General features: G+C 41.6%; 1 protein-coding gene across 1 annotated transcript in view; it reads left to right on the top strand.

Moving 5' to 3' along the window:
- The window catches only part of cntn2 (contactin 2), a 79989-nt gene that overhangs the window by 41289 nt on the left and 12247 nt on the right, over window positions 1-26453 (top strand). The window contains exons 10-21 of the mRNA XM_047024585.1: window positions 8321-8450; window positions 8860-9010; window positions 9991-10118; window positions 10295-10470; window positions 11359-11479; window positions 11990-12148; window positions 12232-12381; window positions 14801-14871; window positions 15064-15298; window positions 15539-15654; window positions 20873-21059; window positions 22109-22221. Coding sequence (XP_046880541.1) covers window positions 8321-8450; window positions 8860-9010; window positions 9991-10118; window positions 10295-10470; window positions 11359-11479; window positions 11990-12148; window positions 12232-12381; window positions 14801-14871; window positions 15064-15298; window positions 15539-15654; window positions 20873-21059; window positions 22109-22221 — 1737 coding nt within the window. The remainder of the gene's footprint in view (window positions 1-8320; window positions 8451-8859; window positions 9011-9990; window positions 10119-10294; window positions 10471-11358; window positions 11480-11989; window positions 12149-12231; window positions 12382-14800; window positions 14872-15063; window positions 15299-15538; window positions 15655-20872; window positions 21060-22108; window positions 22222-26453) is intronic.

Here is a 26453-nt window from a genome sequence, read left to right as displayed (position 1 = left end):
CTGACGACAGTTCCTCGACAGATGTATCGCTAAGACAAATATTTTCTGTCTTTGCCAGTTTAACATGTGCTGTCATGGCATCTCCAATCAAGATAGTGGCAATATGTGGTGTTGTGTTTGCATTTTTAACGTTTGCCTTATTTGTAGCTGCAGAGCCAGTTCTTATCTTATTTGGGTTAGCAATGATAGGACCTTGTGCTAGACCAAGGTCAGCCACTGTGTCAGTGCTAGCAATAGATTCTATAGTGCTAGCAGCGTTAGCTCCTCTAAGAGCTGATGGGCTATGGATAGTCTTAGCATACCTTGGATCTTTACAATCCTGTGATATTGTTGTCTGATTTGACTTGATAGGGGGTCGAACAGGGCCCCGAAAGGGGCTTGGAGTAAAATGGGGGACTCCCGGTCATAGCAGACGATGATATGTTGGATTTGCATGTGTGTAGTAGCTACCATCATGGTGTGTCGGCAATCCGGGCTCTTCATGTTGGTTAGCTGCGTGGCTAGCACTCCTGTGCCTCTTCGCCTTGGATTCCACACACAAGGGAGAGAAAGTCCCCAGTGGTTCAAATCTGTTCTGAGTGGGACAGGAGGAGAGGTGATGTGGGAAAAGTTTCTGCCTCGCTTTTTTGGCTTTTTATCCTTGACGCCAGTCCCATCTCCGATGAAGGTAGAAGCAGCGCTAGGCCTCTTTGGCTTAGCGCCGAGAGCAGGCCATGACTCATCTGGTCGATCGGCCGGTGGAGAGAAAGCTGGTTCCAAGGGTGGCTCATTAGCCGGTAGCTTAGCCTCCGGGCTAGGTAGCATGGAATCTATAAGGTGTTCGGTCTCTCTGATATCTAAGAGGGTTCTGACTCTTAACTCCAGTTCGACTATCGTCTGAGTAAGTTGTTTGCAGTCGTTGCAAGCCATAGTTCTACAGGGAACACGCTTTACCTTGCTTGCCTGTGGTCAGTCTAGGAGAGCAGCCCAAAATACTTCTGTTCTCCTTGGGCTTCAGTCCCTCAGGTTGTTCCTTTTTGTGGTTGTAGTCAATTCACTTGATTTTGAATAATATCATCGAAAACTATCCAAATTACTGAAACTTCAGAGGATTTCTCCGTGAAGCCAAGCAGGGAAGCAAGCAGGGAAGGTCAGGGGGAGGAAAGGGAACGAAAATGCGACTGCCTTCGTTGAGAGCAAAACTGAGAAAAAAGTAATTGGACCATTGGCTGCTCAGCTGTTCCATGGCCAGGTGTGTGTTATTCCCTAATTATGTAATGTACAAGGAGCAGACAAAAGGTCTAGAGTTCATTTCAAGTGTGGTATTTGTGTTTGGAATCTGTTGCTGTCAACTCTCAATATGAAGTCCAAAGAGCTGTCACTATCAGTGAAGCAAGCTATCATTAGGCTGCAAAATCTAAACAAACCCATCAGAGAGATAGCAGAAACATTAGATGTGGCCAAATCAACTGTTTGGTACATTCTTAAAAAGAAAGAACGCACTGGTGAGCTCAGCAACACCAAAAGACCCAGAAAACCATGGAAAACAACTGTGGTGGATGACAGAAGAATTATTTTCCTAGTGAAGAAAAACCCTTCACAACAGTTGTCCAGGGGTGCGTTTCCCGATAACGATGGATCGTAGCTGTTACGAGGGTTCTCTACGATCAAAATAACGATCCATTGTTATTTCTTACGTGCGTTTCCCAAACATGCTTGTAAGGAGAACCATCGTACATGTCTCTTAAGTTTCACTTAACAAGACGCTGTCCATTGTACTGAAATGTGATTCTTCTGACGCAACTTTAAGACTTTAAAATTTAAATGTTAACCAAAATAATTGACGAATTACGGTACACACATTTTTTTTTCTGTCGCTACAGAAAACGTTACATTTATTAGAGGCTACTTATTTTATTACTTACATTTATTATAGGCTATTTATTTTAGTACTTTTCAATGTAGGCTACATTGTATGGTGCTACATGAAGGCAAAGACAATGTGAACGTGCAAATATTCTGCATCTGAGTTCTACACCGGTGTCAGGACCCTGCAATCAGCGACACAGGACGCTAAATACCAAGAGGAGGTCTTGGAAATTAAGTGGGCTCGTCTCCAAATTGAGGTGAGGAAGCTCTTGTTTGAATAGATGAAGTTCACAAGGCCCTCCATTTCTGTGCCTTTTCTTCTGCCCAATCAACAAGGTACTGTCAAATTTAGGTTACCTATGCCGAAGCATACAATGTTTAATTAAATTAAGTAAAGGCTAAATTGTGTATTGTATCATATATTCAGTGTTGCCTGTCCAGTCTTTTCATGTTTACCTTATAGATTCATGTGAGGAGCAGGAGCAGGGAGAACAAACTCCCATAAAACAACTATTTCTCAAATTACTTGTGCCTTGGTTTTTAACTCTTCTTGGTACTCCACTTTCCAAAGTCAAATATATATATGAGTCCTATATTTACTTCTTGATTGAACTACAAGGTTAAAAACCATGCATATATATGGTATCACACATGGCATGTCCCAGCTAGCAGCCTTAATTATTCAATTAATTAATGTACAAGCATCTCAATTCTACATATTTACTGTCTTATTTTCTAGTGTTGACTATATCTACAATCTTGCATTGGCCATCAGCTTTCCAAGATCATGTTTGCAATCTCATGATTCTCACATATTGGTCACAAATGACATTGTGACAAATGAAAAACACAGTAAGTAAGTAAGTAATGAATACCCCATGTCTTCAACATGGAATCATTGTTTCTGACATGAATAATCAACTTTACTTTAATTGATGGTTGATCAATTATACTCATTATGAGTGTAAGATATGTCAGATGACATCATGATATCACGATGCTCCTGAACCTCATAGAACTTTCAGAACTTTGTATTGTATTGTGTTGTCTGTACATAGTCTGTGGTTGTTGTGGTATGAGAGCTGTGAGAGATACCTGAATTTTCCCATGGGATTAATAAAGTATCTATCTCTCTATCTATCTAGAAGCAGACCTGCAGAGGCTAACAAGGAGGTCATTTGCACTGACCCCTGAAACCCTACTGGCAGTGTTAGTTTTAGGCCACTGGAAGTTTTTTGGAGTTTCTTGGAGATAGATTTGGGCTCTCCAAGGCCTCAGTGTCAAGATATGTGCAGGCTGTCACAACTGCATTACTTTGCCACATCCCAGACCACATCCAATTCCCCACAACCAGAGGTGACAAGTGTGTGGTGCAGAACTCAGGCTATCTTCAATGGCTTTTATGATTTTTGTATGAGTTTTCACTCCCTCCCAGCCCCTTCACCATGTGTGACTTTCCAGTCAACACTGTGGAGTCCTTTCATTTTCTGGGCGCTACCATCTCCCAACATCAGGCTCGGCTCTGCCACCAGCCTCTTCATCCACCGGGCTTGGCGTACTACCAGCCCTATAATTCTAATAAACATGTTCAATTGTTGTTGTGTTATTGCACTCGTAATACCGTTGCGTTAATGCATTTCTAGTTACTATTGCACATTACAACCACCATATTTCAATTGTATAGTATTTCGAATAAGACTGACATTTGTTTGTTAAAGGGGCAATTGACTGCAAAACCGATTTTACCTTGTCATTGTTGAAAAACGACAGTTCGGAGGGTAAACTGAACATACCGTGAATATCAAAGTCCATTGACACCTCTTTCCTATTCAAATCTCAAAAAGAAAAAAATTGGCTGTAAAACGCTAGCTTTTCAATAAAGCCACCGGTCCTACGTAGGACCGGTGATCGCCCTCTTATTGGATCTGGTCTGTATCTTTGTCACGCCCCAGAATTTACATCCAGACCAGCCAGAGGTAGCGTCTATCTCCGATACTAGTTTAGCTGCGCGCTGCTCTGTGTAGGCTACTTATAAGGAATTACAAAGAAGAACGTTTTGAATTATAACAAGGATATTGATTATGGACCACGGTCGTAAATGCTGTGTTCCAGGCTGTACAGGGAAGGCTAACACTCACATTCTTCCCAAGGAGCCAAACATTCAACAGGCATGGCTGCTGTTGTCTATGAGAAGATCCCGGCGAAGTTCGACACTTAATGATTGAGTCAATCATTCATTTGCTCTGAACATTTCACCCAAGACAGTTTTGACAACCTTGGACAATTTCAAACAGGATATGCTAGGAAGCTGAACCTGGAAAGAGGTGCTGTTCCAACCGTATGCTCATTGCAACCGCAAGCTATAAGGACAGTATGATGTTGTGCTAACAGTTATTAGCAATGCTAACGTTTCCTGTATATAGCATACCAGGTAGAATGCTAAATACGTTTCTACACACATCAAATGACTCTAGCTAGACTAGCTGTAGTCGGCATTAGAAGGGAAGCTTCCGAAAAATAGCCAGAAAACGAACTGCAGTCTGGCTTATTGCTAACGCCTGTCTAGATAATCTATTTGAAAGAACTGGAGAAAGGCAGGTTTTAGATACAGGATACGTTAGCATTGCTAGTAACTGTTACTAGTAACACCTAGACTGTAGGCATGTAAACAAGTTTAGCTTGCTAGTTAATGCAAGAGCATAGAATGTGTGATAATTTAGCCTAGTTTATTGGCAATGGGGCTAACGTTGATTCATGTTCCTGACTGTGTTTCATTCAAATAAATAACCTGTGTAATGAAAATCTACAATTCACGATGCATGTTTGTCCAGATCTTTGTCATGTTATTTTACAGCAAGATATCTAGAGCTAGCCTAGCTAGCTAACTGAAGCCGAGTAGAATCACGATATGGTTTGGTTGCTAAGCTGTAGCCTAACGTTCTACCCACTTAAGTCAATCCAGTTTGCTTCAACAACAGAAGTGGAAACAAGTAATGTTATCATTTCAAATTATATATAGTCAATCTGTTGAAAACAGTGTTGTGTAGACACAATAGATTTATTTGCGCATTTTTATTTCAAGTCTCCAACTTCGGTGTTTCAGCGAGTGCTGCTATTGGCCTTGTTGCGTTTTTGCTCCCAGCTTCACTCGTTGATAACCAACCAATCAGCGCGCAGCTTATCTAAATATTAATGAGCATACCATAAAAGGAGAAAAGCTAGTGTTTTTTCCCGGGAACATTTTAGAGGATCTGTCAGAGGGCATAGAACAGCACCCGGGCCATTTTCAACCCAACCAATGTTACATACCCTATTCGGAGACCTTAAGGAACAGTGTGAAATACCCAAAAAACCCAGTCAATTGCCCCTTTAAATCTCCCGTCATAGCATGTGCCAAACCCACCAAAGTAAATTATTTTGTGTAACCAGAGGCGTTGTTAGACATAAAACTCTACTGGGGCACAGGCCCCTAATTCATATCCCTTTTTTTATTTCAAGCTTGCTGCGCTCAATGCATTACTACTAGGCTATAGAAACTCCCCTTGCTTAACCCTTGTGTTGTCTTAGGGGTCAAAAATGACCCGTCACTGTGTTTATCAGCAGAGAAAACCCCCTAAATGTTATTTTTTTTACCAGAAAATGTATGACTTTTCCTAGAATGACCCCAACATTAGAAAAAGTGAAACATTGTCTTTGTTCACATTTCCATGAAAGCTGTACACCACTAGGGTACAAAGATTGTCTTAGGGGTCATTTTTGTCCTGGCAGTTATAAAACCATTATACACACCACACAAAAAATAAATTGACACACATACACACACACACACACATACACTCACACACATACAGTCAGATAATTACATTATTTGTGCTACTGATTGAACTCAGACAAAGCTAAAACTTCCGTGTGCAGGTGCAGCATCTCCCCTCCCTACATGACTCAAGCTCACAGACAAAATAAAAACAATTTCAGACAAACTAAACCAAATTTCAGACAAAAAAAAAAGTATTCAAAGCATTGTTTACTAATGGGGAATGCAGTCAGAGGCTACAAAGGTCCTGCAAATGACAGTACCCCCAGTATTCTTTGCTGAAGCCATGACTGCATATTTCAGTGCCCAACAGGGTTAGGGTCTCAGCTCTCAGATCTACAGGTTGTAGATCTGATATTTTCAGATGTCCAGAAGGAACAACAGTACAATGATTTAGAAGAGGAGGTATCTGAAGAAGAACATGGGGAATAATACAACCCGGAGCATGAAGCAATAATACACCTCTACTTTAGTAAAGAAAACAGTTATGACAGGTCTGCTGTAATAAAAACGAATAGTTGTCCACTGATTAAATGTAGTCTTTCTGCAATGTGAAAAGGTCAAACCTGCATATTCACAAATGTTGTGATGAAGTACAGGTTGTTTCTTCATGCAAAATAGATTAGGAGTTTAAAATTCAATAAAGGTGCTTTATTTTAGGGGTTTGGTGAAGGTGGGTCATTTTTTACCCTTAGGACAAGGGGAGTGTACAGAATGTTAAGACAACACGAGGGTTAACCCTCTATACAACAGTTCAGGGACGCAAGTTTGATATCAGCTTTGGCAGGGACATCAATGGCTAATGCAAGCGCTCACATATTCTTCGCATTCATTTGAGGGCAAATACTTATTTTTTGCTTCATGTAATATTGTTTTGATGTTTTAGTCAAAATAAGATGATTGGTAGGCCTATCATTTAGAAACTCTCTTTAGTTTTGTAATGTTTTCTTAGCCTACCTCAATTCTGACTTGTGTGCTGAGTCCGAAGCAGGTTATGTGACATACCAGGGTAAGTTAACTCCCTAGCTGAAACCCAGCACAACATTGCAAACTTACCCAGTTATGTTGCATAACCTGCTTTCTGGAATACCCCCCTGGCGTTGATTGGGATACTGTGTTCATTTTTTCTGGATTATCAATCTAAATTAATGCACTGACTAATGAAGTAAATAGTTACAACTCAAACTTTAGATTTTACTGGGGCACAGCTGATTTAAACTGGGACACATGCCCCAGTACAAAGGGTCTAACGACGCCTCTATGTGTAACCTAAATTTACTTGAGAATAAACCGGATTCAGATATTTTGTAGGCACTTGAATTTCGATGTTTCACTAACAAATATCCCAGTTCCATCGTAACTGGTGTAAAAAGAGAACCAAAATAATCGTATTTTCCATTGGAAGTAACTTTCAGCATTAGTCTAATGTAATTTTCATGGTCGGCCTACGTGTGTCTCCACTGAGTCTCTGTGCTACGATACACTTAGCGTCTACGACTGGTCTGGAGCTCTCGTTAATTTACGAGGATTTTCAAGTGCCTCTTTAGCTACGACGCTTTCTGGAAATGCAGCCCAGATCAAGACACTCTCCAGGAGGTAGGCGTATCTATGTCAAAGTCAACAATCAAGAGAATACTTCACCAGCGTAAAAACAGAGGGTTCACCACAAGATGTAAACCATTGGTGAGCCTCAAAAACAGGATAACCAGATTATAGTTTGCCAAAAAACATCTAAAAGAGCCTGTACAATTCTGGAACAACATCCTATGGACAGATGAGACAAAGATAAACTTGATCTTGAATGATGGGAAGAGAAGAGTATGGAGAAGGGAAGGAATTGCTCATGATCCAAAGCTTACCACCTCATCAGTGAAGCATGGTGGAGGTAGTGTTATGGCGTGGGCATGTATGGTTGCCAATGGAACTGGTTCCCTTGTATTTATTGATGATGTGACTGCTGACAAAAGCAGCATAATGAATTCTGTGTTTCGGGCAATATTAACTGCGCTTCACAGTGCAGATGGACAATGACCCAAAGCATACTGCAAAAGCAACCAAAGAGTTTTTCAAGACAAAGAACTGGAATGTTCTGCAATGGCGAAACCAAGCGTCTGGTGATGTCTATGAGTTCCAGACTTCAGGCTGTCATTGACTGCAAAGGATTTGCAACCAAGTACTAAAAGTGACGATTAAGGTCTGCATTTAAAGCATACATTGATTGTTTCATTTCAAATCCATTGTGGTGGTGTACAGAGCCAAAATTATGAAAATGTTGTCAATGTCCAAATATTTATGGACCTGACTATAGGTAGACAGCTATAAACAGGTATAACTAAAGTCTCTTCAAATCAGTACAAATCAGGATTGTTGTGGAATCTGTAGATTCTGATCTTGTGATTGCAGGTACCAGGAATGAAAAACTACTTTTTAATAAGCAGATAAAAGTGAAACAATTGCACACAATTGGAGAGGATCTTCTAGCTCCTCTGAGTCCTCTGAGAGAACTTCAGAGAATGTTGATGTCCTGTTCCTTTTCTCCTCTTACATTGTTGACTGCGCCTTATCACAGTTGTGTACCTATGTTACAATCCTGACTTCTTTCAATTTTTCTCTGTCTCCTCTCTTTATCCTTTACCCTCCCCTTCCCTTCCACTCCAGGACAGAGTGGAGGTCAACGGAGGTCGTCTGAAAATCCTCAGCCTGTCCCTAGAGGATACTGGGATGTACCAGTGTGTTGCTGAGAACAAACATGGCACCATCTTCTCCAACGCCGAGCTCAGGGTGCAAGGTAAAAGTTCACACCCAGCAGAGAATCAATCGAATTTGGAACAATATATATAATTTCTTTGGCTAAATGGTTTTAATTGAATTCTGCTTTATTAGTTCAAGAAATTGCTTATTTTCTGTTTTCCTTCATTCTCACTACGTTTAATTAATTTCACTCAATCTTATTTTTCTCTCTATTTCATTCCTTTCCCTCCCTTCATCTTAAAATCTTCCAATCCCTTCTTTCTTCAATTCCTTCCGCTTTACTGTCTCCATACCTTTCCTCCTCTCCTCTCTTCTTCTCTCCTCATCCTCTCTTTTCTTCTGTTCTCCTTTTCCTTTGTCTCACTCCTCTCTCCTCATCCTCTTCTCCTCCTCTCTTCTCCCATTTTCTCCTCTCCCCTCCTTCTCATCTCCGGTCCTGCCTCCAGTCCAGGCCCCAGACTTCAGACGCCACCCGGTGAGAAAGCTTGTGCCGGCAGCCAGAGGGGGCCAGGTGATGATGGAGTGCAGGCCGCGCGCCGCCCCCAAGCCCACGCTGTTCTGGAGCAGAGGCACGGAGCTGCTCACCAACAGCAGCAGGTAAACATAAACACACACGCACCGCATCATACCCCACACACCATACCACTCACACCAAATACCACGCACACACACCACACTTGACAACACAGTGACACACACACACCACATCATACCACACACATGCACACCACACTTTACCACACACACACTCTCACACTCACACACACTTACCGTATCATACCAAACACACACACACACACACACACACTTCAACAATGCAATTACAAACCATAACATCAGTGTATGGAGGGTTTGATTCACAGAAAATGTAATATCACAAAGGAAAACATCAAACCCACAACCAGTGTCCTATCGGAATATTGCTGATATTGCCGACGTAGCTGTGTGTGTCTGTTTCCAAGCATTGTTGAACTGTCAGTAAAATAAGGTCTAAGATATTTTATCTGAAGGGAAGGTGTGTAACATTATACTTTCTTGATGATCCCCCTTCAGAAGCAAATGTAAAAGCATTAAGGATGTTTCACCAACAAACAAAAACAAGTACATTTGAAAAATGTCTCTGTTAGCCATGGTGAATTGAAAGTTTGATTATATTTATCAACCTCCTGAGACAGAACTTTGTTGTGCAACAATATCATCTGTCAACACTATATTTTCACACCAAAGACTAAGTACTTAACACAGTGTTGTCACACAGCTAACAGGTCGATCAATTCAATTTAAAACACCACAGACACATTTCATGTTTCCTCACTTAAAAACAATGAAGAAACAATGTCTTCCTACAAAGCCTTGTTGAAACATTATGTAGCAGGGTCAGGGTAAACCAGATAGAGTTAGCTAGTTAGCCAGATAGTTTTCTAGATAAGTCGGATAGAGTTTGTCAGGTAAAGTTTGTAGAGTTACCCAGATAGAGTTAAAAAGATGGAGTAAGTCAGAATGAGCTTGCCAGATATAATTAGCCACAAAATGACTGTCATGAATTCCAGTCTTCATTCTCAAACGTTCTTTCTCAGAGTGACAGTGACTCCAAATGGGCAACTGTGGATTCACAACATTAGCCGTGCCGACGAGGGAAAGTACACCTGCTTTGCTGAGAACTACCTGGGGAAAGCCAATAGCACTGGACACCTGTCTGTCAGAGGTAGGTACTTGCTTAGCCACTCATCTCCACTTCCTCCCCCTACCCTAACCCATCTTCACCTCTTCTTCTCTCACTCTCCCTCTCTTCCTGTAATTGTCCGACAGTGTCTCTATTCCCTATTCTTTGTTTCTCTCTTATCCTTTCAATCAGTTCTCTTTTTCTCACCCACTCCCCAGACGCCACTAAGATCACCCTGGCCCCTTCCAATGCTGACATTAACCAGGGGGACAATGTTACCCTGCAGTGCCATGCCTCGCACGACCCTACCATGGACCTGACCTTCACCTGGGCCCTGAATGGAGCCCTACTGGACCTGGAGGACCCTTCCGGGCCCTACCAACGCATAGAGGGAGTGAGTCAGTTCATAATGGACTGTACCAATATGAAAAAAGGGGGTAGTTATAGACGTACATTTTTCTGCGACTTAGTTATTGAAAGACCATTGAAGATTGGACAGAAGCAAGTTATGAAGTGATGATCTCCCTGTACTGACTAAAACAATTATTTCACGAGAAGATAATATACATTTTAGAGCCTGTTTCACAAACTGTGAGACTCACAACTGTCTCAACATCTTTATGGCTGCTTGTATTAAAGTTAGGATAGGTAAGATTTGCAAACATAGCAATTTTTGCTAGTTTGAAAGGATTCAAACCAAAATATCCCACCCCCTCCCTTAAAAGCCATTCCTTCAAAACACATGAACTGTCTTGCCTGACTACTGCCGGGTGGCAGACAGACTGAAGTATCCCGTTCAATCAATGGATTCAGTCAGAATGCCATCCAATATTTAGTGCCGGTCCGACCTTAATTATTGAACGTGTTTATTACAGTCTTCAACGCCCACAGATATTGGATTTATTTATTTTTTTATTTATGGTCAACCCTTTAGATTCTTTAGTTATTTCAGTAAATGTAAAAAATGCTTATCAACAACATCACCTACCCTGCCTTTAAAGGTGATATTTTCCATGGCTGGGACTTTTTGAAGCCCAACCATCCTTAAATGGGTAGTTAGTGCTTTCACTCAAATTTTATAATTAGATAAATGTTCAAAGTTAGCTTGGATAAAAATGCTATCTTATGAGCTGTCAAATGATAGGAATACCTATCTCTTTTTTCTCTCTTCCTCCTTTTTATTTATAATGCCCACCCTTGGTCTACCCTTCCCTATGGAACTTCTGTCTACCTATTTATCTTTCTATCTTAGTCACTATCTCATCCTCTCTCTCACACACAGAAGGAGACGATAGGAGACCTGTTGATAGTGAATGGTCAGCTTGGCCAAGCAGGCCTCTACTCCTGCACAGCCCAAACCGTAGTGGACAGTGCCTCTGCCTCTGCTAAACTGGTCATCCGAGGTAGGTCCAGGAGACACCACAGCTCCAACATGCTGCTTGTAGCATGTAGCATTATGACTAGCTCTATTTTTTGAGCAAGGCTACGGCTGATTATTGTACTCGGATTGCTATCACATCAATGCCTTAGCAGTGGGAAATACAAGGTACCAGAGCAGCAGCTAGTTAAGAAATGACTCAATGTTTTACTTGTATTTTATTTCACACAGGCTTAAAGCATTAAGGAAAGGATCATCTTGATGAAGGGTTGATTTTAATGACTGTTAGAACTGATGAGACAGTTTAAATGTGAAGCCAATGGCAAGGCAACTGTTTTAAACTGCACTTTTCTATGCATTGTACAAATTACGTGGGTATACTATCCCCATAGTGTCCATTGTCCCCAAAGGGCAAATTAGGTTCAGTTATAGTCATGATAGGCACCTTTGACAGGCATATTTGTATGAGAATGATCATGTTTTAGTTTCCTGTGACATAAATCTGTACGATGGTTCTAATCTGTGGGCTGACCAGGCCCCCCAGGCCCTCCTGGTGGTTTGATTGTGAAGAACGTGGCAGACACGTCGGTAGAACTCCGTTGGAGTCGTGGCTATGACAATCACAGCCCCATCGGCAAGTACGTCATTATGGGCCGTTCCGCCCTCACATCAGGATGGAAGAGGATGAGGACAGGTGAGTGTGCTACTGTGATTGGACTTGGATCTTTGACATCTTAAAAATACCAAATTTACCTTACTACCAGTTTGTCCTCTCAGAGCCAACCAACATCGAGGGAAACGCAGAGTCGGCTCGTGTGATTGGTCTGCTGCCCTGGATGGACTATGAGTTCCACGTCATTGCCAGCAACATCCTGGGAAGCGGCGAGCCCAGCATGGCCTCTCACACCGTCCGCACCCAGCAAGCAGGTCTGAGGGCACAGGTCACAGGGTCAAGCACACCTCCATATACAGTCATGGCCATAAGTTTTGGCAATGAAAAATGTTGTGTTTTGCAAAGTTTGCTGGTTCAGTATTTGAGGAAAATGTTTTCACATGTTTCTATAGAATACTGGAATACAATAAGGCACATTTATTTTTTTGCTTTTTTGGGAAGAACATTTTCAATATATGCAAATAGGGGACTCTTTTACAGCAGTCAATCTGCTCTTAAAATCCAATCAGGATGATGAGTGATTTCACCTGGCTAGAACTAGTTAAATCAGGAGAGACCTGGGATGAGTAAAGGGATGTTTATTTACCGAATGATAAATGTACTACAAGTGTTTGGAGCTTAGACCTCATGGGGAATTATTGATCAAAGGGCGCCTGCCCAACATCCGAAGAAGAATCCCCCATGGAGTCCAGTGGTGGCGGCATGGAGTCCAGTGGTGGCGGCAGCCGACGACTCAGCCAGAGGAGTCGAAGAACAGAGACAAGGCACTGGGTGGCGACAGGGAGGTGGAGGGTCGCGCATTGATAGCATGGACAAACTAAACAGGGAGAGAATTGTATTAAAGGCAACGGATCATAGTGATAGGCTGACAGCTACGAGGAAGAATTGACAGCGTTAATTGATAGACGGGAGCGCTAATCAAACTGAAACGCAGATGACAGCCTGACATAGGAAAGAGGGAAAGAAGAGCGTTCTTAGAGGGGGGAGTAAGTAGTGAAACATTATCGGGTATGCCCGAGTGCAGGGATCGGTCTTACCTGACAGAACTTGCGCTAAGCTTCATTTCACACTTTCACCTGTGCTGATGATGTGACTTACGGAAATTATGTTAGCAGTCATTTTATGCCAATGCCCAGCAACCTTTGCAAACACAAAATGTATGTCGCTCCCAATACTTTTGGCCACTGCTGTAGACCACTAGGGGGAGGCTGGGTAGTACAGGATGAATCACATCTCCATATAGGCCACTAGAGGGAGGCTTGGTAGTACACGGCATGATAATCTGCAATAAATATATGCCTATAATGTATGCACCCATGTCTTAAATCTGAGCAGCATTGGAAGGCAGAGAATTACCTTTAGCACCTCAAGGCGGCAGTGTCCTGTATATGCCAAAATATACAGAACCAAGGGCTTTGGTCTAAAGAGATAACAACAAGGGTCCAATGACTAAACCCTGAAGAAAACCAGTGGTTACAGTGTATGCTTTCGTCAGTAACTGAAATTGAAAAGAAAAAACAGAATGTGAGACGAGTAAAGGATACAAGGTTGTCCTCCATTTCTCCTCTGCTGCTTGAAACTGTTCTACAGGGCGGCAGAGACTGGAGCAGGTGGAGATAACAAAGCTGGCCTAGTAGCACGTAGGCAGATAAGGTTGTTCTGAGGGGGTAAGAAGAGAACGATACAAAAATAGATAAGAAAGATACAAAATTATGGTCAAAGACTGTGGCAACAATATAGGTGATTGTCTGCCTTGTGAGTAGGTGAAGACAGAACGAGGAGAAAAATGTCTCACCTAGGGAACCTGGCTGTATGCCTTCCTCAGGTATAGTGGGACCCGTGATGATTACCCAGGTGTAGTGGGATCAGGGAAGCTAACCAGTGATGATTAGCCAGCTGTAGTAGGACCAATGAGGATTACCCAGATGTAGTAGTTTATGCTACTCCCACAATTCAACAATTATCACTTAAACAAAAACACGAATAACACTGAAACTATGGAAATGGATCACAACAAGCAACAGGCAACTCTCAATTACTTTATGCTGGGTACACACCACAAGATAATCGGGCTGATTTTGGGCCAATTTCCCCCTTCCGACAATTCTAGGTAATGTCCCGACAATCCTAGGTTATGTCCCGATTATCTACAGATTATTTTATCAGATTTTCCCTTGGTGTGAGGTGTGTTAAGAGTGACCGAACTTGCTCGGAAGAACGTTGGAGCCTCCCCGATCGTGAACCGTGAATATTGAATATTTACGATCAGAAATCCTGATATGTGGGGGTAACCCCGAGGACAAACACCACACACTAGGAGCAAAAAGGTTAAATCTAGGATTTTTTTCTCCTCATGTTTCTCACATTTTGAAAATCTTAAAAGATTTTTATAAGATTTTGGTGTGTACTCAGCATTAGTTAAAATTATAAAGATGTTCAAGTTATCCACTCCTGAAATTAGACAGACATGTCAGTGTTGGAGACTAAATGTCCACTGTATAGTGTGCTAGAGATAATTCAGATGCTAGCGTGTGCTAGAGATAATTCAGATGCTAATTGGTACTAAGGAGAATTCAGATACTAGCTTGTACTAGAGAATTTAGATGTTTGTAGCAGTTTCCTTTGGTAAAGTGCTTGTGTGACTCTCTTGTTGTGATGCATCTGCTTTTCTAGCTCCCACAGTAGCCCCTAGTGGCCTAGGAGGAGGCGGAGGAGACCGCAACGAACTCATCATCACTTGGACTGTGAGTGTGTGGGATCATCGGCATAAGGAATTTGTTTTGCCGTTGTGTTGTAATGTGTTGTGTTGTATTGTGTTTGGTTGTGTTTGATGTATGTATGGTGTTAAACTTTCATGCTAATGAAACATTAAATTCTGCACAAAACATTCTGCTGTTAAATCCTCGTAAAATTTTCTTCTATGCATCCAATTCTAGCCAATGGCACGGGAGTACCAGAACGGAGATGGTTTTGGATACATCGTGGCCTTCAAGAGGCGGGATGCCGAGACGTGGACAATGGTGCGTGTGCCCAGTGTGGAGTCTTCTCGCTATGTTTACACCAACCAGAGCCTGTCCCCATACAGCCCCTTCGAGGTGAAGATCAAGGCCTATAACCGGAAAGGAGAAGGCCCTTTCAGCCAGATGGCCCTAGTGCACTCTGCAGAGGAAGGTAAGTCTTTTAGAAAGAGCTAAAAAAAGACAAGAGCTACACATTTGACCATACTTTTATTGTGGTTATTGAAAGTGTCTGATAAGATATTCAGGACCTATCACACACTGTGCAGTAGTGATGTGTGTTTGTGCACGTATCTCTACTGTGCTTACTCATGGCCCATGCCCTGCCTTTACCCTTCCCTCCTCCCTCGCTCCTTCATCCTCCCTCCTCCTCGCCTCTCCCTCCTGCCTCCAGAGCCCACAGTGGCACCATCTAGCATCAACGCCACGGCACTGACGGCCTTTGAGATCCAGGTGTCCTGGCACCCTGTTCACCACCACAGTTCTCATGGCATCCTGCGGGGCTACGAGGTAGCCCTTAGCCAACAGGAGCACCCATTTACACACACAAACATACACATTATCACACAGTGCATAATCATATACACACACATAAATATGCACACACATACTCACACACTGTGCACACACACACTCATATACACAAACACACACAACACATACACACAGTGCAGATACATACACACACACGCAACACACACAACCATATACTGAGACACACGCGTAGATACACATTCACACACATGCATACATATAGACACATATTCACACACACATGCGCACACATACACTTACACACACACATACACACTCATATAACTTTATACTTCCAGAGTTGCTACACTTCCGTAGGGTCACACTAACAGTAATACAATCTAAGTGGGCAGGTTGTCGTTATGTCTAGATCAATGAGAGGACTGACATCTCTTTTATCACCTGTCTGAGTCTTAAGCTGATAAAGTTATAAATGTTTGTTGCATGTTGCCACAAGGTAGGGCAAGACATTTATAGTTTTTTACAATCACTTTGACACTTATTTCAAACCTTGATTTGAAACCTTTTTCAAAACTCTAGATACAAAACTTGAAACAGTCATTACTTGTAACACAGACTGTCCTTATGTTCAAAGCATAGCATTGTATATTCATATCTTTAAAGACTCCTTGCGCATGTAGAATCATTAGTTCATATAACGAATTTATGATGAAATACCATAGGAACATTCACTTAGATGAGGGGTCCCCAAACTACGGCTCGCGGGACGAATACGGCTCGCCCACGCATTTGGACCGGCCCTCTAAACAATGCCAGACAGAAAAATATATATATATATATAAACATTTAAAAATCAGTTCACACTGATTAACATGCATAAGTAAGTAAATGAAAATGAAAAAAGGTCATGACGATGGTAATAATGCTCTTTTAATAGGCTAAATATATGTATGGATGTACGGTGCATAACAAAATTATAAACTTATATAGCATAATAAATACATTTAAAATCATAATAAAATCTCCACAATAATACTGGTCAGGGGCGGTTTTAGGCACGGGCAGACCGGGCAGCCGCCCAGGGTGGCATTTTTTCATGTCACGTGGGCAGCTCTGCCCCCCTCTCAGGCAGCTGCAGGCACCCCTGCTTGCTGAGACGGTGTCGTGCAGCATTTTCCGTCGTTTGTCCCGCCAGGTAGCGGTCCTCGTTCCGTGTACTGTCTGCGTGGTATGGGGCCCGCACAAGATTTCTTCGCCCCAGGGGGGTGCAAGTGATAAACTCGCCCAATGCGCCCAATGAGCTAGGACCGGCACTGATACTGGTAGTCACTATGGCTCATGTCATTTTTTGTCACAGACCAATCCGGCCCCACATTAAAAAAAGGAAAAATATCCTGGCCCTCGCAGAAAACTGTTTGGGGACCCCTGTCTTAGATTATCCACACACAAGATAGCCTACCTATAGTTTCACCATGTAGTTGTTTGTCCAATCATTAAATATTGTACTACAAACTAGAGAGGGTACAGTAGGGTGTGCTTGCTTGCGTCAGTTGCAGATAGGTCAGTTTATTAACTGTACTTTTTACAACTGATATTTCGATTCAAACAGTACAATCTTCTAACTGAAAATATGACCCCGAGAACGTAAATAAGCTTCACATTTATTTAGTGGGAAATGGCTAATTCAAAAGAAGTGTGCTGGAAGCGATGAGTTTAAATACATAATTTAATGTGACATCGTAAACCATGGCACGATACAATACTTGCTGTGCAACAGTCTTACTAGCACATCTATGCACGTCGTATCTATGCGTCGTAGCTAACGTGTGCTGAAGTTGTGACGTAGGGTTGCACTGAGTTTCCCATTGTGCACACAAGGCACTTTTTGCCACAAACACGTTGTAACCTCCTAAACCGTTCAACGGAATGTAAATAAAAATACAAGCAACACAATCGCTAACAAGATGAACCTTTTGACACCGGCATTGTCTATGTAGTCCAAATATTGAGGGATCCTTAGGGGTGGGAAAATAAAGAATAAAGAATACAATATATATGACAGAGAATAATGGTTGTGTTCGCCGAAGGCTTGAACACATCCAAATATGTGATACATGTTTGATAAGATACTACATCACCATAAATAGACTAAGAGAGAATACTACACCGTGGAATCATTGAGCAAAATCTGAAATTTCTTGATGAAATACAATCAAATTACAATATTTCTTTGTTTTTTGTATCAAAGCAAACATAAGTAGCTACAAAAGAAGTGTTCCTCACTTGGCTCAAAAAACAAACAAAGCAAAACAAAGGATTGCTTACTCTCTTACATTTCCATCAACCCTGTCTTGTGGATTTGGCAACAAGTTTTCATCCACATTGCAATAGATATTTTCATTTGACAAACATCTCTGAAAGAATCTCCAGGCATGGCGGATCCAGGCCTGACACTGGTCTGCCGCATGCCTCATCCATGGCCTGGAGAAGGGTAACTTGTTCATGAGGGTGCCTATCGTACACCTTCCACCTCCATGTGGAGAAAAATCCTCAATAGAGTTGAGAGAGGGAGAGTATGGGGCAAGTACAAGGCTGTAAATTGTGGATGGGCCTGAAATCATGCTTGCACCAATTGAGTATTTTGTCAATGAATCATGTTATACTGAAACTTTCATGTTCTAAACTTGGAATATTGTTTGTCAGTTTCTATAAAACTATGCATTGTAAGAGTAATGCAACAGTTACTTATAATTTTGAGCAGTAGTGTCAATTGACAATTACATCATTGTAATGTAAGGAAATTACAGACATTTCAGATATCAGTTGTGCTATTTTGAACAGATGATTATAGTTCAGTGTTAGCGTTGAAAAAAGTTTTGATCATCAGTTGTGAGTTTTGTGTCTAGAGTTTTGAAAAGGACATCAAGGTTCTGAAATTAGTGTCAAAGTGATTGTAAAAAGTAGGGCTGTGAAAAATAATGCGTTAACGCGTTATGATTAAATTACAGGATTAATTCGTTATTTTTGTTTAACGCATTTAACCTAATATAACCACAATTCCACCCAATCTTCTGGATGAAAAGTTTGTGTTCCAAAAAAACTAAGATGGAACCAAAGTGATATGCACACTCTGCGGCAGGGCTCCAGACTGCAACCAAATGGTCGCATTTTGCGACCAGTTTTTGAGACAGTGCGAGCATTTTTTACAAGCACTCGCGCATGTGCGAATTGATGAATTTAGAATTCATTGGGTGTGCACAATGTCAGCACACGTTAGCAACAACGCATAGATACGACGTTCTAGTAAGACAGCGATATCAGCTTTCCTTCTGCATTAGTACCGTAGCTTAAAGTCTAGGAAAGTTGAGGCAATTTTCGCTAGGTACCTATAAACCTAGCTAAAAGTCTTGGAAAGTTTAGGATATGTTTCGCTAGGTTCCTACGAACATGTCTTATTCTGCCAGACAAGTGGGTGCCCCTTCGTTCTTTTGGTGAGCAGTTTCACCAGCCCTTCTTACCCGGCGTCATGGAGCCTAGCAGCTGAATACTTATTTAGCACTAGCGTTGCTACTGTATCCCTGCCTGTGTTTGAGCTGTTGCGCTGTTATACTCGGCAAGTATCGTGTTGTGGTGTCGGAGGAGGACTGATCGAAAAGTGCATCATACATTTAAGTCATTTAGCTAAGACTTGCATGTACAGTACGCAATGTCACATTAAATAATGTATTTAAACTCAAGCTTGTGCGTCGCAGGGGCGATTCTAGGATCAGACCTTTAGGGGTGCTCAGCCCCCAATGAGAATTTGACATGAATACAGTGCCTTGCAAAAGTGCTAAATTTAAACTAGCCTGACGTTGTCATACTCATAATTCTAGTCAGAATATAAGTCTGAGAACTCTCCGTTGAGCTTTGACTACAGGGCGTGTTTCAAACGAGCCTGGAAAACAAAAGCCTCTTCGCTCAATTGGATAGATCTACAACCAATCAGAGCAACAGAGTATGTGACGTATGTTAAGCACCGCATAGTTGTTGTCAACAGAACTAAACTACAAGCAGACTTGAAGTATGCTTGAAGAATGAATACAAACTATTTTTGCCGGTGTTGTAAAATTAATTTAAGGGTAGGGGGAGTACTTGTTCACACGGTAACCTTTTTTGAGCGAAACAATAAAGGGCAATGCATATATGAACAAGTTCTCCGTTTAGGATTACAACTCCACAAAAGAAAAAGAGAAACCACAATGGCCACTGGGTTTTCATTGTGTCCCATCTTCTTCGCGACCATCGGGGCCAGCTGATAAATTAAACTTTTACCGAATCCCATAGGAAGGACGGCAAAAACATATTTTCCATCGACAAATGCCTTGATTGCGTCTCTCTGTTCCTCTTTTAAAATTAATGCGCTGTCGATGTCTTCTAAAACAGACTCGATGGCAGAATCATAACATCCCAGATCTCCAGCGGTAGCCATGTTTGTTCAAAACGAATTCAACTTAAGCGCTCTTTTGTGACGTGGGTGATTACGTTACTGTTGATCATCTGTCCATCATCGTATAAAGCCCGCCCTGGCAATTTCATTGGTTCGCCCAGATTCTGGTTTTCTGTAGTTGGTCCCCAATACGAGACCCTCCAGACCCAACTTTCCGACCAAATTTGTTTTGGGGCGGGGAGAAGTTGGGCTGGCAGCCAGGCTAAATTTAAACCCCCTTGCTAATATAAATCCCTAATTTCACTGGATAACAATTAATACATTTATGTATTATTATGCAAAATATTGAATGAAAAAACTAAGGATGTCCCTTCATGAACTACCAGCATCAAATGATAATAAACAATATATTTAAGAAAATATTTAAAAAATATTAGGAGTGCTTGAGCACACGCAAAATCAAAGACGCACACTAATGACAAAAATTCGGAAAATCGGTAATATATGTAATTAATCATGATTAATCCACAGAAACCTGTGATTAATTTGATAAAATGTTTTAATCATTTCACAGCCCTAGTAAAAAGCTGTAATAGGGAGCTTCATAGGAAGTTGATCAATATATTAGGGGTCTATCTTAGGGCACGTCAAATCAAAAGTGCATTTTATAAGATTATGGATGTGGAATAGAAGATCAGTTAACTTTTGTGCAAACTGTGTATGTGTGTGTGCATGCGTGCATGTGTGTGCGTATGTGTGTGCGTACATGCGTGTATATGTGTGCGTGTGTATGGATGCACACAGATTCGATACTGGAGGCAGCATGAGAGGGAGGCGGCGGCTGACCGAGTGCGGACGGCGGGGCTGGAGATGACAGCCCGTGTGGCGGGGCTCAGGCCCAGCACCCGCTACCATGTTGCTGTGCTGGCCTACAACAGCGCTGGGACGGGGCCAGCCTCGCCTCGGGCCACAGTCACCACCAAGAGACCTCGTATGTACCCTCACACATCACTATTACCAGAGTACTTTTTCCTCACACCACTAACAGCAGAGTACTTTATCCTCACACCACTATCACAGTATGATCCATACTGGAATGGAGTAGTGATTTGTCTCAATGACGTGAGCACAGCCCATGCAGTGTCACTCTTCCTGAGAAAAACAGGAAGAACCCTTTCAGCCAAGGGCCCCCGTAGGGTCACACCACTCCTGGGAGCGGGAGAGCACATTGCAGTTCCTCTGTCAGTTGGGCTTTAGGGTGTAAATAGATTCTCGAGCGCACAAGACACTGTATTTTATGTAATTCCAGCAGACCCCTCCCTGAAAGAAGTTGACAGTATTGTGAAAATATATTACCAGTAACCAACTAAAAACAACCTTAGTAACAGATACATTTCCAAATGAGTTCTCCTTACAGCCTACGATGGACCTTCGTGCATTTCCACACCAATGGTGGCTGGAGACTCAAAAAACTGGGTAGGACAGGAAGAAAAACAACCCATGGCGTGTCCCAATAATGCTCTGTAGATCCTATTTTATGATTGGATGGACAGCATGTGAACACATACTGTATAAGCATTGATTGGTTGTATCTTGGTCATAAATACCATGTGTGTCTATGGAAGGGGGTTAGTCCACCAGTCTCCAAAGTTTTGTATTGAAGTCAATATAACCAGAGGAGAGCGGAGGCTAGCTGTCCTCTGGCTGCACCATGGTGCTACCACTGTGCTGTTGAGTTACTTTAGCCCTTCTTTGCAAAACAGTTTTTTTTTATAACATTTGGTGACAAAATAACGTATTTAAAGTTTAGTTTTATCTTCTTTTTGTCACTACTTATATTTTATGAAATTTCCCTGAGGATGACAGTCCTCACCTTCCTCCTCTGAGAAGCCTCCACTGGTCCATAAGCGTATTGGGAACGTTCCTGAGGGATGTAGCCATGACTGTAGAAGGAGTGCTTGGGTTGATTCTCGCCAATCCAAAATCAGGTTGTTTCATCCTTGTAGCTCAACGTCATGGATGACCTGTGTGTATTTGCAGCCCCTAACCGGCCTCCAGGCAATGTGTCCTGGAAAACCGAGGGATCCTGGGTGACAGTGCGCTGGGACCCCGTCCGGGCCCTGCACAACGAGTCAGCCGTGTCAGGATACAAGGTATGTGAGTGTGTTTCTGTGTAGTGTTGTATGTGTGTTTATGTGTATCTGTGTAGTCATGTACAGTCAGGTTCATAAATATTTAGACATTTACACAATTTTCATCATTTTGGCTCAGTACACCACCATGGATTCGAAATGAAACAATCAAGATGTGCTTTAAGAGCAGACTTTCAGCTTTAATTTGAGGGTATTTACATCCAAATCAGGTGAACAGTGTAGGAATTACAACACATGTTATATGTGCCCCCCCCCCTTTTTAAGGGACCAAAAGTAATTGGACAATTGGCTGTTCAGCTGTTCTATGGCCAGGTGTGTGTTATTCCCTTGTTATTTACATTTATGCATTTAGCAGACGCTTTTATCCAAAGCGACTTCCAAGAGAGTTTTACAAAAATGCATAGGTCCTTGATCATAACAACAAGATAGCCCCAAACATTGCGGGTATCCAAACATGTAGAATACATTGTGAAACCAAATAAGTCCCAAAGGGAAGAACAATAAGAGCATGTAGTTAGACAAGTTACAATTAAACAGCAAAAACCTCAAAAGTGCAAAAGTGTACCTGTGGAAGAAGCAAGCAACAATAATATATTTAACAGCGAGTACAATAATTTTAAGATAGTTACAACAAACCAACAAGAGCAACAAGTCTCTCAATAAGAGTCATTGTGATCCTGGGGGAAAACTAACATCCAGCCTTGTTTCATTTACAAGAAGCAAATAAAAGGTCTGGAGTTCATTTTAAGTGTGGTATTTGTGTTTGGAATCTGTTACTGTCAACTCTCAATATGAAGTCCAAAGAGCTGTCACTATCAGTATCGAAACCCATCAGAGAGATAGCAGAAACATTAGGTGTGGCCAAATCAACTGTTTGGTACATTCTTAAAAAGAAATAACGCACTGGTGAGCTCAGCAACACCAAAACACCGGGAAGACCACATCTAAAAGAGCCTGTACAGTTCTGGAACAACATCCTATGGACAGATGAGACAAAGATCAACTTGTACCAGAATGATGAGAAGAGTATGGAGAAGGGAAGGAACTGCTCATGATCCAAAGCAAACCACCTCATCAGTGAAGCATAGTGGAGGTAGTGTTATGGCGTGGACATGTATGGCCAATGGAATTGGTTCCCTTGTATTTATGGATGACATGACTGCTGACAAAAGCAGCACAATTGAATTCTGAAGTGTTTCGGGCAATATTATCTGCTCATATTCAGCCAAATGCTTCAGAACCCATTGGACGGCGCTTCACAGTGCAGATGGACAATCACCCGAAGCATACTGCAAAAGCAAGTTAAATAGTTTAAGGTAAAGAGGTGGAATGTTCTGCAATGGCCAAGTCAATCACCTGACCTGAATCCAATTGAGCACGCATTTCACTTGCTGAAGACAAGACTGTGTAAAATGCCCCAAGAACAAGCAGGAACTGAATACAGTTGCAGTAGAGACCTGGCAGAGCATCACCAGGAATGAAACCCAGCATCTGGTGATGTCTATAGGTTCCGGCCTTCAGGCTGTCATTGACTTCAAAGGATTTGCAACCAAGTATTAAAAGTGACAATTTGATTTATGATTATTAATTTGTCCAATTACTTTTGGTCCCTTAAAAACGGGGGGCCACATATAATTGGGTGTGCTCACGCCTTCGGCGGGGACAACCATTGTTCTCTCACATATATATTATTTATTTTTGCCCCCTAAGGATCCGTCAATATTTGGACTACATAGACAACGTTGGTGTCAAAAGTTTAGTCTTGGTAGCGATTGAGTTGTTTGTATTTTCATTTACGTTCCGTTGCACGGTTTGGGCTGTAATCAAGTTTTTGTGGCAAAGAGTGCCTTCTGTCAACAAAGAAACTCAGTGCTAGCCTACGTCACAACGTCAGCACACGTTAGCAACGACGCATGGATACAACGTGCATAGATGTGCTGTTGCACAGCGAGTATCGTATCGTGTCGTGGTGTACTAGTATGGAGGATTCTAAGGGCCAAAACTAAATAAATAAATAATTGAATTGCAAAATACTTGAAATATTGAAAATAAATAAATAACTATATAATACAATTATTAAAAGAAACACTAAATATATAAATGTTACATGTACTCGTGTGTGTGTTTTTATATATATATATATATATATATATATATTTACATTTTAATTTGTTCACATTTATTTATTCATACTTTCATTTATCCAGTGTTTGCTGCAGCAAAATAAATCTTTTGTCACCAGTCACCAAGTCAAGGGGGGGTTAAAGCCTCGGCAGCACCTATAGCAGATTCAATGAATTAAATATTGCATGCTACAGTGGTCGAAATGTTGGCGGTAGCTGAAGAGATGGAGGCAACTGCCAATTCACTTTTTTTCCATCATATTGAGAGCTTCACTGAAATTATAGCAATGATATCGGCCCTGACTGACACAGACATCAATGAAAATGTGTTCACGGTCCTCGGCGAGATGGTACAGCATAGGGGTGGGCGAATCGATCTCAAGTAGGCTATTGATAGTATCGATACCAACGTTGGTATCAGTAGCCTATTGATTTATACTGGCGTAATGAGATCGATGGTTAAGTTTCAATTTCTGTTCTCTATATTCAGTAAACAACTCCCTTCACATCATAGTGGTTGTGCAAACACTGCTCCTCTTACTTTGCCCCTCCCCTGCTAGGCTGTGAGTTGTTGCCGGCGTGCACGTGGAGTAACGCGACTCAGTATTTTTGACAAAACTCTTTGTCCTGTGTTTTATTATGATCATAATCATGAACAATTAATTAAAGGAAAAATCAGTCAATGATCATGAAAATGCAAATTTTGTATTTTCATATTGATGATGCATTTACTTCATAGATTATGAGACATTGCTTTCACCGACACGAAAGTAGATAAACTGCTTTTCTAAGTAAAAGTATCAGTATTGGTATTGGCAATACTGGCCCTGTATTTACTACTTGGTCTACCACATTTTGCAGTATCGCACACACCTATAATGAGGCTGCAGATTGAGGGACCCCCTGTCCTGCATGATTTAGATGTTTCCCTGATCCAACACCTGATTCAAATGAATGGTTCGCTATCCAGCTTTGCAGAAGCCTGCTTATGACCGTTAATTGGAATCAGGTGTGATGTAACAGGGAAGCATCTAAAACATGCAGGACAGGGGGTCTCTGAGGACCACGGTTGGGAACCACTGCGATAGAGGATCCCTCTGGATCGAAGAGAGCTTGATCGACTGGTTGAGCCTGCCTGGTGTGTAATACTGTTCATTCACCAATCAGAGGCTTTAACCCGCCCCCTGACTTTTGAGGGGGGCCGAAAGATTTATTTTGCTGCAACAAGTTACACCGTGGATAAATGAAAGGATAAATAAATGTGAACACATGAAAGCGTAAATATATATACACAAATATATGTAACATTTATACATTTAATGTCTCATTTAATATGTAATGCATACATTTTGTATGTCAATTAGGCATTAAATTATACAATTAGTCATTTATTTAAGCTTTGTATTATTTCATTATTTATTCAAGTACTTAACCATTTAATGATTTGTTTATTTCGTTTTGGCCCCTATAATCCTCCATAAACTAACAGTGTAAAACTGGTAAATTGGTGTTAAGGACTGTATAGGTTCAGATATGGTGGTGTCGCCCTGGTGTGTCTATCAGAACACCTCTGGAGTCGGATTGCAGTTTTATGGGATTACGTGGCTATTGTAGGCAGCACAGCAATACACAGGACTCAGACAGGCATATTCAGTGAAACTCAAAGATCTTTTATCTTTGTGTTTGTGGTCTATCAAAAGGAAATCAGTTACAGATTATACATTAGTATGCATACATAACATTCACATACAGGCTTAATATAAACTTCTCAGACACACAACAAATTCCTAATAACAGTATTATAGTGGTGATTACTATGTAATTATACTGCCATCTACTGGTCATTCACGTCCGTTTTCAAGAGTGTATGGCTGCAGCCTGCAGCCTCCCACATCTTGCCCTCCCGTCTCATGCCCTCCCGTCTCATGCTTCTACTTCTCAAAATAAAAGCTTGTCTGGTCCGCTATTTCTCCTTCTTACTTTGTTGTACGTGTTTTTTGTTTTTGCTGGACTACAAACAAAAACTCTATTCTACGGCTGCAGCCTGGGAGGCCCGGTTGAGTTTAGGCCTCACAACAACGGTTGAGGTTAGGATTAGTTTAAGGCCAG

Source organism: Hypomesus transpacificus, chromosome 9 (genome assembly GCF_021917145.1).
Source record: "Hypomesus transpacificus isolate Combined female chromosome 9, fHypTra1, whole genome shotgun sequence".
NCBI classification, from domain to species: domain Eukaryota; kingdom Metazoa; phylum Chordata; class Actinopteri; order Osmeriformes; family Osmeridae; genus Hypomesus; species Hypomesus transpacificus.
The sequence above is the reverse complement of the archived record's forward strand: the minus strand, read 5'-3'. Positions and strand labels throughout refer to the sequence as shown.